The sequence below is a fragment of the Oreochromis niloticus genome, linkage group LG8 (assembly GCF_001858045.2).
Source record: "Oreochromis niloticus isolate F11D_XX linkage group LG8, O_niloticus_UMD_NMBU, whole genome shotgun sequence".
In the NCBI taxonomy this organism is placed as follows: Eukaryota; Metazoa; Chordata; class Actinopteri; order Cichliformes; family Cichlidae; genus Oreochromis; species Oreochromis niloticus.
The window spans coordinates 19,435,455-19,454,586 of NC_031973.2; the positions used below are offsets into that span (position 1 = coordinate 19,435,455).

At 44.0% G+C, this 19,132-nt stretch overlaps 2 protein-coding genes across 4 annotated transcripts; one reads left to right on the plus strand and one right to left on the minus strand.

Annotated features, from left to right (window-relative positions):
• Positions 1-5,687: 5,687 nt before the first annotated feature.
• znf646 (zinc finger protein 646) lies at positions 5,688-16,336 on the minus strand. 3 transcript variants are annotated; one of them, XM_005448211.4, is made up of 4 exons: positions 16,184-16,336; positions 12,000-14,808; positions 10,700-11,776; positions 5,688-9,164 (listed from the first exon to the last, which is right to left on the minus strand). In XM_005448211.4, the coding sequence occupies exons 2-4, from the start codon at positions 14,600-14,602 to the stop codon at positions 8,270-8,272; spliced, it is 4,575 nt and encodes a 1,524-aa protein (XP_005448268.1). In that variant the 5' UTR covers positions 14,603-14,808; positions 16,184-16,336; the 3' UTR covers positions 5,688-8,269. The 3 variants fall into 3 exon arrangements, with proteins under 3 accessions (XP_005448268.1, XP_005448269.1, XP_005448267.1); XM_005448212.4 differs by lacking the exon at positions 16,184-16,336 and adding an exon at positions 15,863-15,982; XM_005448210.4 differs by lacking the exon at positions 16,184-16,336 and adding an exon at positions 15,347-15,497.
• On the plus strand, positions 15,880-19,071 carry znf668 (zinc finger protein 668). The gene is made up of 2 exons (XM_013273487.3): positions 15,880-15,996; positions 16,593-19,071. The coding sequence occupies exon 2, from the start codon at positions 16,601-16,603 to the stop codon at positions 18,575-18,577; it is 1,977 nt and encodes a 658-aa protein (XP_013128941.1). The 5' UTR covers positions 15,880-15,996; positions 16,593-16,600; the 3' UTR covers positions 18,578-19,071.
• Positions 19,072-19,132: the final 61 nt, after the last annotated feature.

The following is a 19,132-nucleotide window of genomic DNA, read 5'->3' on the forward strand; positions in this document are numbered from 1 at the left end:
TCAAGCACACTCAAGCTTAAGTCCACCTTTGAATGGCCTGGAGAAAGCAACGCTTTGGAGTGGCCTAATCAAAGTCAGGACTTAAATTAGATTGACATGCTTTGGCATGACCTTAATCAGGCCGTTGGTAGTGGACAACCCTCCAGGATGAATTAAAATGATTCCACAAAGTGGGCCAAAATTCCTCCACAGCGACGAGAAGACTCATTGCCAGATAAGGTGGCAGGACCAGTTATTAGGTTTAGGAGGTAAATACCTTTTCACACAGGGCCATGTAGGTTTGGATAGTTTTTCCCTTAATAAATAAAACTAGTTTGCACTTACCCAAAGAATGCCCTCTTCTTCAGCCTGTTAGTAAAGCAATCTGTCGTAGAAAAGATGTGAACCAAATTTTCAGTTTCTTGTCATTTATATTGGTGTGTTTTGACATTTATCGCCAACATTTTATTTAAAACCCCCCCAAAGGGCTGCTTTTAGCCGTGTTCAACACATTAGTGTTGGTGTTAAAGTGGAATTCTAATGTTTTTTTTTAAATAGGCAAATCAGTGGATGAGACACCCGACGTCTGGAAACTGGCAGCAATCACCAGCTTCTCAGTACTGGCTGTGGTGCTGGTCAGCGCTGCACTGATCATCGGGGTCATGGTGCATCGGCGCAAGTCGCACAAACGGCCTTTACGTGGTAAGATGCAGGACAAAGGTGTTTCCTTTGATGCATTATTTTAGTGTAAAATGAAGGGAAATGAAGTTCACTACTTACAGTTGTTTTCCCGCTGTGTGCTGGGAACGATCTCTAGATTATTTTGATCCTGGAGAGATAAGATAAGATAAGATAAGATAAGATAAGATAAGATAAGATAAGATAAGATAAGATAAGATAAGATAAGATGACCTTTATTAGTCCAACAGGTGGGAAATTTGTTTTGTTACAGCAAAGTGCAAAGTTATGTAGCAAAAATTAGAAAACACTGGAATGCAATAAAATACAATAAAATAAAATAAAATACTATATACAATAGAATAAAATAGAAATACAAATACTATATACAACTGAGTAGGAAAATACAAAAATACAACTTCGTCAGAAGAAGAATTTCACATATAGCAGTCTTATTGCACATGTGTGGGTTTGTGTGTTTGATCAGCTGCAAAAGTCTTTCTTGTGGAGTCTGACAGCAGTGGGGAGGAAAGACCTGCGAAATCTCTCCGTCCCACACCGTGGGTGCCGCAGTCTCCCACTGAAGGAGCTGCTCAGTGCTGTCACAGTCTCATGCATGGGGTGGGAGATGTTGTCCAACAGGGATGACAGCTTAGCCGCCATTCTCCTGTCACTCACCACCTCCACTGGGTCCAGAGGGCATCCTAGAACAGAGCTGGCCCTTCTGATCAGCCTGTTCAGTCTCTTCCTGTCCCCAGCAGAGATGCTGCCACCCCAGCAGACCACACCATAAAAGATGGCTGAGGCCACCACAGAGTCATAGAAGGTCTTCAGGAGTGGGCCCTCCACTCCAAACGACCTGAGTCTCCGCAGCAGGTACAGCCTGCTCTGCCCTTTCCTGTAGAGGGCGTCTGAGTTATGAGTCCAGTCCAGTTTGTTGTTCAGATGAACACCAAGGTACCTGTAGCTGTCCACAGCCTCAATGTCCATACCTTGGATGTTCAGTGGTTGTAGTGGAGGATGCTTGTGCCTGCGGAAGTCTACCACCAGCTCCTTGGTTTTACTGGCATTGATCTGGAGGTAGTTCAGCTGGCACCAGTCCACAAAGTCTTGAGTCAGTCCTCTGTACTCCTTGTCGTCCCCATCAGTGATGAGGCCGACTATTGCAGAGTCATCAGAGAACTTCTGCAGGAAGCACTGGGTGGAGTTGTGGGAGAAGTCTGCAGTGTAGATGGTGAAGAGGAACGGAGCCAGAACCGTTCCCTGTGGGGCCCCCGTACTGCAGACGACCCTGTCCGACACACAGCCCTGAGTCCTCACATACTGTGGTCGGTCGGTGAGGTAGTCCAAAATCCAGGTAGTGAGGTGATGGTCCACTCCTGAGTTCTCCAGCTTGTCCTTCAGAACCGAGGGAAGAATAGTGTTGAAGGCACTGGAGAAATCAAAGAACATGATTCTCACAGTGCTCCCAGCGGTCTCCAGGTGAGCGAGGGAACGATGTAGGAGGTGGATGATGGCATCATCCGCTCCAATGCCAGGCTGGTAGGCAAACTGAAGTGGGTCCAGTGATGAGCTCACAAGGCGCCGAAGCTGAGCCAGGACCAACCGCTCCAGGGTCTTCATCAGGTGGGATGTCAGAGCCACCGGCCTGTAGCTGTTGAGGTCCTTGGGGCGTGAAGTCTTTGGCACTGGAACAACACAGGAGGTTTTCCAGAGCTGTGGGACTCTTCCCAGCCTCAGGCTCAGGTTGAAGAGGTGCTCCATCACCCCACACAGTTGGTCCGCGCAGGACCTGACGACCCTTGAGCTGATGCCATCTGGGCCCGCTGCCTTCTTGCCATTAATCCTCCTCAGTTCCCTCCTAACCTGGGTGGTTGAGAGAGACAGGCTGGAGCCTTGTGTTGATTGTGTATTGGATGCTGTTGTTGGGGGTGGGGAGGAGTGAGCAGGGTGAATAGAGGTGTGAAGTGTCTGAGGTGTCAGAGGTGGAACAGCAACAGTGAGGGTGGGTGAGTCTGCAGCCGATGTTGGAGACTGCCTCATGGCTGAATCAAATCTGTTGAAGAAATGATTCAGTTCATATATATATATCTGAAAAACTGGAGGATGCTTAGGGGGGGGCAATAGTCTGCTGTGCATTATCTTGTAATTATGAATTAAACTTGGCGCCGTAGTTTCGTAGTTTCCGTCAGCTACTGAGTATCAGTGGTCAGAGCAGCATTTGCACATGCAATTATGATTTCTGGGACGGGGTTAGGTAATCCTCTTAAAAATTGTTTGGCGTCTCTGGTGTAAAGCAGTTCTTGGTAAACGTGAGAACAGTCTGTGCTGTTCCTGTTTTGTTTGTTTTTTTGGTGTGAAGACTCTGCAGCTGAGTCACAAAAGGCTCAGGATGTATTTTATTGTATTCACATTCACCGAGGCCTTTCTAACAGCAGGAAAAGGATAACTAAATTCTTGATGCCCTCTTTGTGTTGTCGCAGCCGTCATAATGTTTTGGAGCGTCAAAAACATTGTTTTAAAATGCTCATTGGTTTTTTAATCTTCATTTATTACAGAACCTATCGAAGAAACTGCGGGGCCACTTTATCAAGCTTAAACCACTCAGTAAGTATCACATGACTCTCTCGCTGTGGAAGAAAGAAAAAAAGGTACATTTTAATAAGGCAGACAGCAGATCTGCCACAGAATATTCTGCGGCTGCTTTAAAGGGGACCTACTATGCTTTTAATTTGCTCTGTATTATGTCGGCCATTTAAACCTCCTGTTTGTGAGGTGCAGCCAATCATAAGAGGGTTGGCTTGAATGTAGAAAGAGCCACAAGTGTTATTTCACGGAGAACTGCGACTCCCTCAATGATAATGTAAAAAATAAAAATCACAGAGTGGGAAACCATAATAATGGGTCCACTTTTTAAAATGTGACTGTAAAGCGAGGTGAACTAAACTGCTGTCACTGCCTCCACAGCCTCATCTTCCTCTGAAAACTGATGTAACAGAACCAAGGAGCCACTGGTTACTAGCCGGGCGGAGGAAACCTCTGAACGGCGAACCGTGTACTCTGACTGCAGGGTATACCTCGACCAGAAATGGACCTTCTTTTTTTTTTTTATTTATTAGACTGTTTGGTGAAGAGATAAGCTCAGTTCTCATGCTTGGTGTAGGTCCAGTGGTTAAGACAGGACTTGCAATGAGCAAATCTCACACCTCTGTAGGTATATTAACAGCATTATACTAGTGGTATCATCTTTTAGAACTTGTGTGCCTTCATATTCCACTCCGTTGAGATTTTGATCTGGATCATTGGGGGGGTTAGGCAGGTTTGACTGAGAATTAACCGTAAAACTAGAGTCTGCACGCCTGCATTGCGTTGTGCTGTTTTCAGCAGGACTCCAGTGAATGTAACACAGCTACATCCGCCAGCTGGGCCACAGTTTGATCCCCCCTGCCGTTCAGCGGGGTAACACAGGGCCTCTCTGCTGGTCATTTACCACAACAGCCTCTGAAAGATAGATCACATGTGAGTAACACATACTGTTTGGCACATTAAGGCCATATGAATGTAGCTACCTTTTAAAAAATCTTTTTAGGTGAATTGTACTCCAACCTTTGTTCCTGCCAGTACCTGTTCTTGTAGTTGCCTGACGCAGTGAGAACGCTGTTGAGTAAAGGAGCAAACTGTACTCATGCACTGTTACTGGGTCTCCTGAGACCAACACAGACCATTTATTGCAGGTCACTAAAATATTGTCTTGTCTGTTTTTTTTTTCTTTTATTTCATTTAGAGTTTAGATGTCATTTTTGCCTAAAACAAACCCTGAATTCACATGACTGTTGCAGCAGCGCTTTGTAACCCAGGATGCTTGAAACACTAGACGTACAGCCCCAAACTGCTAACATGTGAGAATGTTGTGAGGAATGTACTGCAGAGAGGAAAACTAACTACACCTACAGTGTTTTAAACGGAGCTTCAGCAATCACAGCGTTTTTCAGATCTGCAGCAAGGCAAAAAAAAAAAAAAATGGTTGCAACTGCAGTGGTCTGTAATTTTGTTGCCGCTGAAGCCAACACGAACCACAGTGGACAGGGTTGTTGTTTTCAGCTTTTTTTTAAATGTTTTTTTTCTCTTACCAACATTGAACACGATTCTTGTGAATCCTTGTGATAATTTGGCACCGACAATGATTCAGGTCACGGATCTGTCTGCTTGTGGGTGAACTGCTTGCCCTCTGGCAACAAAATTGGGGAACCATTTAACATACATTTTATTGTCTGTTTTTGTTTCTTTTTTAATTTTTTAAAAGAGGTCTATATTATTTATTTTAGTATGTTGAGCTGTTGTAATGCAACAAGTGTGACAGACAAGCACAGTTTTAAAGGGACACCAGTGAAGATTTTTTCAAAACGTCCACCAGGCCAGCTATTACTGAACAATATCTTAACATTTTCTACTTGTTTCTCTTGCCTTCTAGTTCTTCTTGTATATAATGTAAATGCACTGGCTTTTACTTAATGCAATCTTTATAAACTGCTTTTTGTGTAGCAAATGTATTTTCACAATAAAACTGACAATTTCCATCACTGCTGCAAGTGTTTTTCTTTACTCTATTTATATAGCGCCAAATCACAACAATGGCCGCCTCAAGGAGCTTTATATTGTCAGGTAAAGAGAAAACCCCAACAATCTCATGACCCCCTCTGAGCAAGCACTTTGGCAACAGTGGGGAGGAAAAACTCCCTTTTAACAGGAAGAAACCCGGCAGACCCAGGCTCAGGGAGGGGCGCCCATCGGAAAAATACTTAAACCTTCAGCAGCCCAGTGTAAAAACTTGGACAACAAACACAATTTTTTTTCCCAAGTCTTTTAATTTATTTCACCTAAATTTAAATAATTTTCTCATTTTTTCTAAACTAAATTCTAACAAAGAAGTAAAAATCTACGCTTTAGAGTGACAAAATAGTTATATAAATATTAATTAAATACTAAGCAGATATATATTTTAACACTGAAATCCAATAAATGAGAACATGTGGTATATGTTTTTTTATTACACAATAGCTAATCTAGCAGTTTTCTTCTGTTGAAGAAAATGCAAAAAAACAAAAAAAAAAAACATTAAATAAATTTACAGAGATCCAATCATCATCTTCGTTCTAATATATACAGCGCTCTGAAATTAAACACAAACCACAACAGCAGACTGTGATAGTGATCAATGACAGATCAGTGCGAAAGGTTAAGTGCCAAATGAGGTGAGACCGAGAATGTGGTGCAAAAACAAGTCAGTTTAACTCAAGTGTGCATGTATCGTTTGACATCTTACAGGCTACTGTAGCATACAAAAAAAAAAAGAAATCTGACAGTGAGGTCAGTTAAATCATTATGATTGTTACACAATGACTTTAAAAAATGTAACAAGATGGCACAAGGCAAGCTGTGATATTAGAATCAGTATACTGAATCCGATGCTGCTCGACTCCATACAACGGTTAAGACAAATGAGACGCGCTCGACTCGTGCACTGAAACAATACTTTCAGCATATTGCTTAAAACGTTACGACCCGCACACTAGCTGAGGTGATTCATCGAGCAGCCGACTTGTCGCTTGTCAACACGGCCCTCCTTAGGCTACAAGTGTCGTCTACACATGTGCAAATATAAATCTGAAAACCACAAACTGCAAACAGACGACCGCAATGAGGAGGAAACTGTCTGCACAAACTAAAAGCCTGATGCTTCATCCGTGCGATTACAGTGTATTCTCTACTGATAAGCTGTATGAGGCATTTAAGTAGCAGTCTGTCAGGTAGGCAGGGCGTTCGAGGTATTTCATGCTTTCGTGACCAGTGCCAAACAAAAAGAAAAAAAAACAAAACTGTTAGATCCTGCATGTCTACTTTTGATAGACGTTTGAGTTGTAAGAAAACAAAGAAAAAACAAAACAAAACAGGCACATTACACAACTTGACCAAGAATAATACAAAAAAAATAAAATAATTGCACATGAACAGTAAATATGAAACCGGTTGCTCACTATAAATAAAGCTCTGGTAAGTTTGTATTTTAATAATTGTGCTTAGTAGAAATGAGGCATTATGGCTGCAGAGAGACAGGCGAAAAAAAGGAAAAATAAAATATCCCTGCAGCAGAGGGATCCAGTCTCATTCATATAAAGTAGTGGGCAATATTTCTGGTATGTCTGAGTCTTCTTGTTACTTTAGAGGGGATGCGTTATACTGCACCAACAGGGGTGGGTGTGGGTGGGGTCACTGAATGGTTTGATGAGGATAAAAATGATGGTGTCAGGAACTTGGGCAATCATGTTGGTTTCTCCTTTAATTTGTTGCCTGTTTCTATAAGCATGGGTGCAATGCTAGTGCTGACTGTTTTAATGAAAGTTTAACTAGAACTGAGGAGATCCAGGTCCAAAGATACATTAAATAAATTTACAATTAAATTAAATTTACCATTAAAAAAAGGAAAGGAAGTTTACAGTATAACGATCAGTGAGAGGAGGTTTGTTCACATCAAACTGCTACAATCAATGTACGTTTTAGGCACTGGCACTGAAACGTGACTAATGCTTTTCAAAGATGGGGAAACAAAAACCAACAACCCAAAAACAACTATGCTCAGTTCAGAAACAGATTTTCTAGAATGTATTACACATCAGGTACGTTCCTTTTAAAGGTTAACCCTGAGTGCTAACAATACCACACCATCCTTGGCTCGCTCGGTCCTGCCTGTTCTGAAAATTAATGAGTAACCAATCGACTGATGAGAAATCCCTCAAAGGCTACATGAGTTTTAGAAGACAGCTTTTACAACATTCAGAAAAAGTTCTTCCTAATAAAATATGCGAATAAAAATAAGAATAAATTAATAAATACATCCATTTTAGCATACGATGTCACTCGGCGTGAATGTGAATATTAAATATTATTAGCAGTACGACTATTTATTTCGTAATATGGTTTCAGTTAATCACTTTGACCTTTAAACACACCCAGAGGTATTTGACTTAAAATTAACCGGCCTGCCCGATATGAGATCCCAAAGGAAGGCGAGCAGTCCCTCAACACTGATGGCAGAGCTAACAAAAAGATTCAGAGTTATATACAGTTTGTATATTTAGTTTCCTAGGGAACTCACAGAGGCACTGAACACAATTATACATAGCGAGAGTTATAACAGTACTGTTGTACAAAAATGTGTCATCAGCTTTATGTTCTTACATGAACCTTCTCTGTTCACTTTGGTTGGCTGGTTCATCATTGAGGAATGAGCGAATACTAATGTTTTCATCACCTGCCTCGTTTTAAGGGACCCCGTGTATCCATGGGAAACATTCAGGCCTTATTAAAAGCTGACTGACAATCCCTCTGGAGACGTCCCATTGATGTCACCATCTGGTTTTTTTTTTCTTTTCTTTTGGAGGTAAGACTGGAAGTCAGTGATGAAATGTGCGTATCTTCAAAGGAGCATCTGTTAGAACCAAGGAGCACTTTCTGAAAAAAAAAAATACTGTTTTACAATTACTGATAGAGGGATAAATAACACAAGCATATGAGGACCATATGTCCTCTTCTTTATATGCTCTTTAGTACTTCTTTAAAGAAAGGACCCCATGTCTAGGTCCATAAATGCATTAGCATCCATGTTAAATGAGGAGTCGAAGGTCTGGGTGTTCTGGTGCATTTTCTGATGGTGCCGCAGGTTGGATTTGCTGGAAAAGCTCTTGTCGCACAGCAGGCAGGCAAAAGGCTTCTCTTTGGTGTGTATCCTTCGGTGACATATGAGCTGAGTGGACACCCGGAACGCCTTCCCACACTCCAGGCACTGGTAGCGCTTTGGCTCTGTGTGAATGCGCCGGTGGTTCTTCAGGGCCATCAGGTTGGTGAACTCCTTCTGGCACACTGAGCAGAAGAAGGAGCCCGTCTTGTGGCTGTTCTTGTGGTTGAGGAGGGAGCCGGCGTGACGGTAAGTACGCCCACAGTGCTCGCAGACGTGGCTCTTCTCCTCTGTCGCAGAAGTGTCGTTGTTCTTCTCTGAATTAGGAATGCTTCCTGGAATATGGGACAAAGGTGGCGGAACTTCACTGTGCATCCCTCCCATTCCCATGGACTGCCTGACTCCTGAGGCCCAGCAGAGGTTGTTATCTATAGCTTCATCCTGGTCTTGTTGGTAGTGGTCCTGAGCCGCATGGTGCATGTTATGGTGCTCCTGATAGCTGGCTGCGTCGGGAAAGCTCTGCTGGCACAAGCTGCAGACCACAACCTGGTCCTTTGAGTGCACCTCCATGTGGCTCTGCAGGTGGGTGACCAGACAGAAGGTCTTGCCACACTCGGGGCAGCAGTGACGCCTCATCTGGGAGTGTATCTGCAGAGTGACAGGATCGGGAAATGTTTGGAGACACAAGGTGCAGTGGTGGAGGTTTTCGGAGTGTGTCTTTTTATGATTGAGAAGGGAGCCAGCATGGCGATAGGAGCGCCCACACAAGTCACACCTGCGGCAAGAAATAATTACAAATTAAAAAACAACAGGACACTGCAACTCAAAACACGTTAACCAACAGTGAATGATTTATAAAACTATTTGTGACATTATACTTAATGTTCGGTACAAACATCAAATTAGAATTACTGTCTCATGACTGCATACCTTTATTAACCAGACAAGTTATAGCCTAAGCCCACAGGCAGCAGCTTTTCTATTTTTCACACAAATCCTATGAAGCAAAGTGTTGCAAAAAAGCTCTCAGTGCTCAGCTTTTTTTCCCCCTCTCCCACTGGTCTCACCGTACTTTCAGTCCAAAACTTTTGGAACATCACATCAATCAACCTTAACCTTGATGCACTATCAATCATCCAGGTAAGGAAATCCCCAAAAGTTGATTCTGTTCATTTGGACGTAGCATTTTCAGTGTGAGAAATGTTTTGTCAGTCATCCAAGTGGCTTCTTCAGTCTCAGCTGACTGCAGGTTTCCCCAACCTTTTCAAACAGCACATTTGCATAATGACTGAAATCACCCCCACAGATACAGCGGCTGGGAAGCAGAAGAACATCATATCAAGAAGGCCCTGAGTAAATGTGGTAAGCTACCTAAAGTATGCTCCAGGCGATCCAGGAGAGATCAGCTGCTGCCTAAGCAAACACCCTTAGTGATCCCTTATGTGTCAGGAGTATCGGAACATCTTAGACACATTTTCTCTAAACACCGCGTCTCTGTAGCTTTCAAATCCCAAAACACGAACAATAGGTCCATCTCAAGGATTGGGTCCCCTGACACAAACAGAATAATGTAGTGTACGCTGTTAAGTGTCAGGAGGATTGCTGTGATTCCTTCATCAGGGAAACCAAGTCAAGGAGGCCATTTATGTGAAAAGGGAAAGACCATCTCTAAATCGAGGAGGATGCATAAGGGTACATCTTTCACCATCTCACAATGCTGTGATTGCAGTCATTCCCCAACTCTGTGAATGGTACTCATGGCTATTGATGAAAGAGTGTTTCAAAAAAAAAAAGAAAAAAGAAAAAAAAGAGACTGTCCAGCCTTAACCTTTTGGATATGAACATTCATAAATTTATCATTTTAAACATTTTGTATATTTCTGATCATAATTATTGAAAGAATTCTCTAGTTGTAGCTAAACAATGTCACAATGACATCTGACCTCCAAAATGATATCAGGTTAACAAGAATGGGATAGAAGGTTTTACAATTAAATTTATGCACAACTTCAAAACAAAGTGCTTCTAGCCATGGCTGCTGTTAGCACTCATACTTAAAAATGAAGCTGTTAAAACTCTCTAGCAAACTTTGTTGCAGTAACGTTGTTTCTCATGCAAACACAAGTTGCTTAGTCCATATGCATGAAAAAAATCCCAGCTTTGTCTGCATCAGTTTAGCAGGGGATAACGTATCAGTCTGGCCAAAGTCAGGCTTTATCAAAATGACCCCCCCCCCCAAAAAAAAAAAAAATTCAACAAGTGAAAGAATTAGAAAACCACTCCAATAATAATTAATAGAAAAAGACTTACATGAAACACTTGTCTCCTCTCTCTGACTGCTGGACTCCAGATCCTGCGTTCTCCTGACCTCCGCGGCAGCGGTGCCTCTTCAAGCCAGACCTGCCCTGGAAGCTTTTCCCACATGAAGAGCAGCTAAAGTGATTCACAGCCCGATTGTGGACCCTCTGGTGATTGTGCAGGATGCTGGCGAGACGGAAGGCCTTTCCACATGTGAGACACACGTATTTCTTCTTCTGCGTGTGGATGCGTGTGTGATTGCGCAGAGCCATGGGATTAGTGAAGGGCTTAGAACAGAAGTTGCAACAGTAGTGCCCTGTCTTGTGGGTATTTTTGTGATTCAACAGTGAGCCTGCATGGCGATAGCTGCGATTACATATGTTGCACCTGAAAGGTCGCTCCTCTTTATTTGGAGACGTATTTAAATCTGCTTCCCTGCTACCTGAAGGTTGATCACAGGTGTGGGCTGCCAGCTGGTCTGCAGAGAAAAGGGCCTGCTTACATTCCTTACACTTAAAGGCTTTAGATTTTAGGCCCCTTCTGACTCCAGACCTATCTTTTCTGAGGTCTCCACAGACATGAGCTAAAAGCTGCTTCCTTCCTCTAAAGCCCTTTCCACAGTTTTGGCAAGAGTGCCTTTTATATGCAAAGTGGGTGCGTAAGTGGTTCTTCATTGCTAGCTGGTTGGTGTAAGTGTTGTTGCAAACAGAGCAGCAATATTGACCTGTTTTATGAGAGTTTCTATGGTTAACCAAACTTCCTGCATGGCGATACGTGCGACCACACTGGTCACAGGCAAAAGGTCGTCGGTCACCTGCATCCTCCAATTTCACTGACATCTCCGACTTTGTCTGTGTTTCTCTTTCTTCAGTCGGCTCCTTGCAGCGCAGAGCAGAATTACAATCCTGATTGGCATCTGAAGCTAAGGGCTGCATTCCTCCATCTGACCTGGTCCCATTCATCTGCATAAGGGCCTGGATCTGGCTGTTGAGTTCCTGGATTTTGGCTTGGTTCTCTTTGTGCCTTCTCAGGTGATTCAGTAGCTGCTTCTGAATTTTGAAAGCTTTCCCACACTCGTGACAAGTATGCCTAAGGGAGGAGACAAGGGTTACAGTTAATTCTATGTTTGAAAAACTGGGCACAATCTCCACAACAAGTAAAGCCACAATGACAGAACACTTCTGTGACAGACAAAAACACAAATCAGACCCTACAGGCAATGCTTTGTTTTTAATCACTTCTTCCCACCAAGCACGGATTATGTATAATATTAATTAACAGTATTAATAGTGTGCATTCATGCCAAACTAACCTCTTAATATCAAAGTGGGATCTCTGATGATTTTTAAGGGCCAGCAGGTTGTAGAAGCGTTTCTGGCAGACGAGACATCTGAAGACACCCGTTTTGTGTGACTTTTTGTGGTTGAGGAGGGAGCCAGCGTGCCTGTATGACCGACCACACTGATCACACTTGTATTGACGTTTCTCAGTATTGACCATGTCTTTGTCAGCACCCGTGTCTTGGTGCTGGGCAGCCTTGTTTACTTTCACTTCCTCCTTGCTGTCCACTAACTCCTGTTTCCTCTCAGCTGTGCAGTTGTGGTTCTCAAGATGATGGTAGCTGGTGCAAAAGATACCACAGCTCCCACAGATGATGTTTTGCGCTTCCTCCTTGCTTTCAGAAACATCATTATTCACGTGGAAAGGTTTAACATTATCGACCTGGTCCTGATTGTGCACAAGCTGATGAGCAATCAAGTCTTGCTGATTGGCAAAACTTTCCCCACATGTACTACAGATCATCATTTCTCCTGACTCCTCATCTTTCAAATCTTCATGAGAGGACGTGGAAGAAGGACCTGAGCTTGCAGGAGTGCCGTGGGATTGTGTGTGCCCTCGGAGATGGCTCCTGAGAGCCCTCATGGTTGTGTAGCTGTTGCCACATATGGAGCACTGATAAAGGTCACCATCATCTTCCTCATCTGTGTTAACATCTTCTTGGCCACTGTTCAGCCGTTCACTTCCAACATTTTCTTGGAAATTTTGTTCAAAGTGACTTTGGTTGTGGCTAGCATTCAGACCCTGGAACTCAACATTAATTCCTGGATTTCCAACTTCACAATGGCCATTACTGACCTGGAAGTTTAAACTGTTGTCATAGTCACCATTAGTAGTGTTATGTTGCTGATGCAGCAATGGGCAGCTGTGAGACTTAATCCCTGCAATATCTGCAAATGTCTCACCACAGTCTGCACACATGTGCCTCTGCATCAGGTGTTCATTGTGAGGTAGATGCACAGTCATATCCTGGGAGAAGTCCTGATTAAACTGCTCGTGGTACAGTGCTCCATTGCTGCCATCAATTCCGTTCTCCTGATCCATACAAAGCACAGGATGAGCACTGCTCTCTTCTTCATCCTGGGAGGAGAAGCAGCCCTGCTGGTTATCCAAAGTCAGAGGCTCTGAGGAGAGCCAGTCTCCCTCAGCACTGAGGTTAAAAGAAGACGGCTGAGCTTTGTGGAGGCGAAGATGACTTTTGAGGGCTGCCAGGTGAGGGTAATTCTTCCTGCAGATGGAACACTGGTAAATCCCAACCTGATGTGACCTTTTGTGGTTGATGAGGCTCCCAGAGTGCCGGTAGCTTTTACCGCAGATCTGACACTTGAAGGGACGCTCATCAGAATCTACAGTTGAAGTCTCTTCAATTTCAGGTGCATTGCAATTGTTTTGTGTGGGCATCAGGGTAGGACTGAGAGTGTTTGTGTCCATGATTGGGGGATCTCCCTGAGTGCTATTGGACGATGGGGTTTGATTACTGGAGCAGTCAGAGTACATGTGACCATTACTTCTAATCTTCTCTTGTGTATCAAAGTCTCCATGATTATCCATTGATGACACTGGAGGAATATTGTTTATAGGAGAAGCATAAAAGTTGGACTCGGGTGAAGCAATACTATTTTCATATGATACACTGTGGCTCTCTGACAATGGATCTTGAAGACCAAATGACAGAGATGAAGAGTTATGCATTTGGATGTGTTCCTGGAACTCCTCATTGTTTGGGAAAAGTACCTGACATAAATGACAAAAGTTTACTGGAGCATCTTGGCTCTGAGGTGAAAACTGGTCAAGAGGTGTGCCTGCGTATGACCCACCTGTCGAAGTGGGGTCAGTCCCGCTTCTTGCCTTGTGTGTTCGCTGATGGCTGTAAAGGGCAGCCATGTTACTGAACAGTTTGAAACATACTGTGCACTCAAACGTTCCCACTTGGTGAGTCTTTTTATGGTTGGTCAGGCTTCGATGGTGTATGTATGACTTGTCACATAAATCACACCTGAATGGTCGATTTACTGCATCCTCTGAGGTCTCCGATTGTACATTATAAACAATCTCAGCCTTGTCCTCAGATGGGCCATTGACTGTGGAAATCCCAACGCTGGCCAAGTGCTCACTAAGATGATGTGGGTGATTGTTTTCAAGTTCATGTCTGTTTTTATATGAGGAATATTCCGTGTCCACCTTCCGATATGACTGCTCTTTTGCTTGTCTGGCAAGATGAACCCTCTGATGTGTAGCCAGCTGCGTTGCCAGGCGAAAAGCTTTTCCACATTCCGCACAGGAATACTTTTTAAGGGAAGTGTGGCTCCGGAGATGACTTTTCAGGGCTGAGGCATTAGAGTTTTCTTTTCCACATATATTACACTGAAAAGAACCTACTTCGTGAGTCTTTTTGTGGTTAGTTAGGCTACCAGCATGCCTATAACCACGTCCACATTCATCACATTTAAACTTGCGTTCTTCATCTCGCTCCTGATGGCACTCCATATGTTCGACTAGACTGGGCATACTGGGACACACCATACCACACTGTTTGCAAGGAAAACCTGTTGTCCTGCCATGGTCTTGCAAAGCCATCACAAGATATGGACTGAATTAAGTGTGCCAGACACAAAGTAGGGCGGAAATGCATTAGATGTCTTTCTTATCCACATAAAAAGAAGGCAGTTCTTTATAATATGATGCGAGGACTCTCTATGGGATATAGCCACAGAAATATGTCAAAAACTGGTCCCATCAGATCATTGGAGTGAGTTGAATTTGAAGAATCCAGGCAAATGGAACTGCGGAGAACAGAAACAGTATTAGTTTTATGAAGCACGTCAAACTAGACACTTTAGGACGCCGCAGATAACTCATTACTATTAAAATCATACAAATGAAAAGTACAAACTTTTAGATAACTATACTACAGATTTAATGCGTTACTACCAGTAGTCAATATGCATGAGGGAAGACGTAATAGCGGAGTGTAAACAGTCTGACAGGTTTTGCTACACCTCTGCACCATCAGGCTAACTGAACTAGCTATGTCAATACACCAGGAAAACAACGCCTGTCAATGCAAATGTACTGACACTGTAAATCCGCATCACTCTCCACATTATGATCAAAAACGGAACGGATTATGCACGCTCTCATTGAGTTTTTAGGAAGAGGAAGCAACTTAAATATTAATGGTTTAAAAATGCAGTGAGCTAACATTAGCGGAGTATGAGCTAGCATCATCTTGGCTAGCTAAACAAACATTGCACCCATTGCAGCAGAAAGCGTTTTTAAACGCGAAACTCCAAAGGCCAGCGAGTGCACAGAGTTTAATACCTGCAGGAGTAGTTAATCCAAGCGGGCACCAAAGACATATATTCACTCGCTTTTTTTAAAAAAATGTCACTTTTATGTAAAGGGCAGCCCCCCTTTTTCCAATTGTCTTTTTTCTTCCATCCCCATTTCCACATTGCGCTTGTTGCTAGGAAACAGGAAATGTGCAACAGAGAAATAATTCCCTCTCAAAAGTAACTCTACTAGCTCAAGATGCAGCAGCTAACCGATACAACCGATAAAATAAATAAATATGATAACTTGTTTTTTAAGCAAATAAAAAGCAGGAGGTGAATGTTCATTTTTAGTTCATTCATAAAATATCTTACATAATACGCCCCAAAACATACTGGTTAGCTAAAATAGCTAGATTTGCATTTAAGTTGAGCAGTTGGGCAAGCATCTTTCTATTTTAACACACAATTGTCGAACTTTATTGGGACTATAGTATCTTACCAGAGGGCTTCTAGTACATTTATGATGTATGTTATATTAAAATTTTATAATTAAACGTATTACACGCTTGGCTTTCCAAGAGCTGTCGTCATCATGGTCCTAGAGCCGTCCGCCCTCGCACAGCCAGTCAACGGCAGCCACCGTGTCTCACAGTAAACGAAGCCCTTTACCGAACGGCGATTAATGCCCTGATTCCGGTAAGATCGACTTTTGTTTTTCTAATACACGCAAGCAACTAACTTAGCTAAATGCATACTGTACATTTACAGTAATGATGATGATGATGGCACTGTGGAGTGAATCGGTACAGCCGGTCCTAAAGCCAGCCATTTTGAGTTAGTGAAAATATCTAGCAAGCTAAAGCTAGCGGAGGGGTATACGTACATAACACGTCCGGGCTGTTCGTAGTACCATCACCCTAAGGTGTGATCTCTGGTGTTTTTCTCTGGTCGTGCACATGCCACTTGTTCATCTTCATGCACCATGATCTCTGACATTACCTCGCCAACTTCCTTTGGCATTAAAGCGGCTAGCTTATTGTCCCTGAGGTCCTAATGCCAGCCATTTTGTTATTAACTGCACACCCACATATTTCTTTTATTATGTGACTGATTATTTCTTATCCCTCAAAACCCACTTTCATTAAAGTTGTGCTCTTCACATCCATAAAAGTCATAGGACTTAACACCCTCATGTCTGTGGAAGAATTTTTATCCCAGGCTGCCAATGATGTGTCTTTATTTTTTACATTGTTATTAAACAGGACATTATTTTCCATCATCTTTTTTTGTAGATGTAAAGATGGCCTCTGCTCAGCCTGCAAGTCCACCTCTTGCTGCGGAGTACACCCCTCCTGTGCAGGATGAAGAGGGCCAACGAGAGGAAGAGGTGGAGAGGGATCAGCCTGCAAAAAAACGTGGCAGAGGCAGGCCTCCGAAAGCCAAACCCCTTTTCAAATGCACTGCGTGCACAGAGGCCTTTAAGAGTCTGTCAGCTCTGCAGAGCCACAAGCAGTCGACACATGTGAAGGAACGGCAGCAGCACCCGTGTCCCGAGTGTGCCAAAACATTCTCGAGCAAGGCTCAGCTCTCAAAGCACGAGCGCACTCACTCAGCCCAGCGCCCCTTCCAGTGTCCCAGCTGTCACAAAGCTTACAAGACGCCCACAGAGCTGCGTAACCACAGCCGCTCTCACACTGGGGAGAAACCTTTTGTATGCACAGAATGCGGCAAGGCCTTCATGCAGGCGATATGCCTCAGGATCCATATGACACAGCACAGTGGAGAGCGCCCGTACTCCTGCCGTCAGTGCTCTAAGAGCTACCCAACCCTGTCCAAACTGAAGGTGCACATGCGCTCTCACACGGGAGAGAAGCCATACTTGTGTGCCGAGTGTGGGAAGAGCTTTGCTGACCCCTCAGTGTTCCGAAAGCACAGAAGGAACCACCAGGGCCATCGACCGTATGCTTGCGACGAATGCGGCAAAACGTACACGGAGCTGAAGGACCTCAAAAACCACGAGCGTTCCCACACTGGGGAAAAACCCTACCTGTGTTCGGACTGCGGCAAGGCCTTCTCCCGCTCCTCCTCCCTGGCCTGCCATCAGCGCATCCACTCGCAGAATAAACCCTATAAGTGCGAGCAATGCACTAAAGGCTTCACCCAGCTTTCTTCCTATCAGTCCCATCTCCGCACTCACTCTGGTGAGAAGCCGTTCCTCTGCCCGCAGTGCGGCAAGATGTTTTCAGACCCCTCCAGCTTCCGTCGCCACCAGCGAGCCCACATGGGATTCAAGCCCTACCCCTGCGATAAATGCTCCAAGAGGTTCCGGCAGCCGGCCGACCTGGCCGTACACGAGCGCGTTCACTCTGGAGAGCGCCCGTACAAATGCCAGAGCTGCGACAAGGCCTTCGTAGCTTCCTGGGACCTGCGGCGCCACATGCTTGTCCACACAGGTCTGAAGCCATTTATGTGCACAGAGTGCGACAAGTCATTTGCTGAGCGCTCCAGCCTCAACAAGCACCGGCGTGTGCACTCTGGAGAGAGGCCTTTCAAATGCGAGGAGTGTTTGAAGTCATTTGTGGTGTCCTCAAGCCTGCGCAAACACGAAAGAACTCACCTCGCTGAGCAGTCTGAGCAACAGCAGCAGCAACAGCAGCAGCAGGAGACAGAGGCTGGGTCACCCTCAGGCTTCACTGCCCACACAACTCTCCCTCAGTTCTCCTGTACTCACTGTGATGCTACATTTGGTACCTGGGAAGAAGTTCAGACCCACGAAAACCTTCACCCTATTGACTCCACCCAGTCCTCCGTTGCCAAAATTGTGTCGCTGGGCTCGCACATCTGTAAAACCTGCCACGAGGAGTTTGCACAGCTTGCAGACTTGCAGGAGCACGAAAAGCAGCATCCCAAGCCGAGGCCGCACGTCTGCGACATCTGCGGCAAGGGTTTCCTCAACAAATCGGGACTGCGCAAGCACCAGAAGATCCACTCCAACAGCAAACCCCACAGCTGTCCCCACTGCGGCAAAGCCTTCCTGTTCGCCGCCTATCTTCGCAAACACTTACGGACTCACGCGGACGCCACGCCAGTTGCCACGCAGCTCGCTGACATAAACATCATTCACACAGACCCCCTGCCTTCTCCTCCGACCCCCAGCGACGTTTCTCCCTCGTCGGTCGAGCCCGGCACCATGTCGCTGACTGTCCCGACCGTGACTGTCCCCGTCACCGCTTTTCAGTCTCTTCGAGAGTACTTAGTCAAAGAAGAGGGAATTTAAGCTTCTCTGTGATTTTAATTCCCAGTGGCCTTAAAGCTGTTTTTTAGATGGGTCTGACTTTTCAAAATAACTTCCCTCAGAAACATCAAAACCACATTATCTTTATGTAAACTGTCAACATTTGGTCTTTGTTTTGTATTGCTGCAGTATTTTTAAAAACCGTTATGTGTATTATATGTTAATGTATTAAAATATACAGTATACTGTACTATAAGTACCTTACTATAAAATTGTCGTATCTTGTTGTAATCTCTTCATAAATAATCCACCATAAAGAAAACAAACGAAACCAACAATAAATCCTTGGCTTTATGGTAAACATGTTTTTATAAAACATTTTTAATTGTTTTTTTGAATCTCTTTTGTCTGAACAATTTGTAACTGCTTCACTGTGTCGCTAAAATAACAACTTGTCAAGCTGCAAAAGGTCGCTGGCATTCAAAAATGCCAAGAGGAATCACATTTTTATGCCAATAAAAACGTGTGTGCAACAATCGGTAATAATCGGAGATTCATTTTGTGTTGTGTTCCTGGTTTTTTTTGTGCTTCTGTTAC

Excerpts from the sequence above, each read along its gene's own strand:
- znf646 (XM_005448211.4), bottom strand. The coding sequence starts at position 14,602 with ATGGCTTTGCAAGACCATGGCAGGACAACAGGTTTTCCTTGCAAACAG. Across the intron at positions 11,777-11,999 it reads TCCCACTTTGATATTAAGAG|GCATACTTGTCACGAGTGTG; the intron begins GTTAGTTTGGCA and ends CTCCTCCCTTAG. Across the intron at positions 9,165-10,699 it reads AGAGGAGACAAGTGTTTCAT|GTGTGACTTGTGTGGGCGCT; the intron begins GTAAGTCTTTTT and ends TTCTTGCCGCAG.
- znf668 (XM_013273487.3), top strand. The coding sequence starts at position 16,601 with ATGGCCTCTGCTCAGCCTGCAAGTCCACCTCTTGCTGCGGAGTACACC.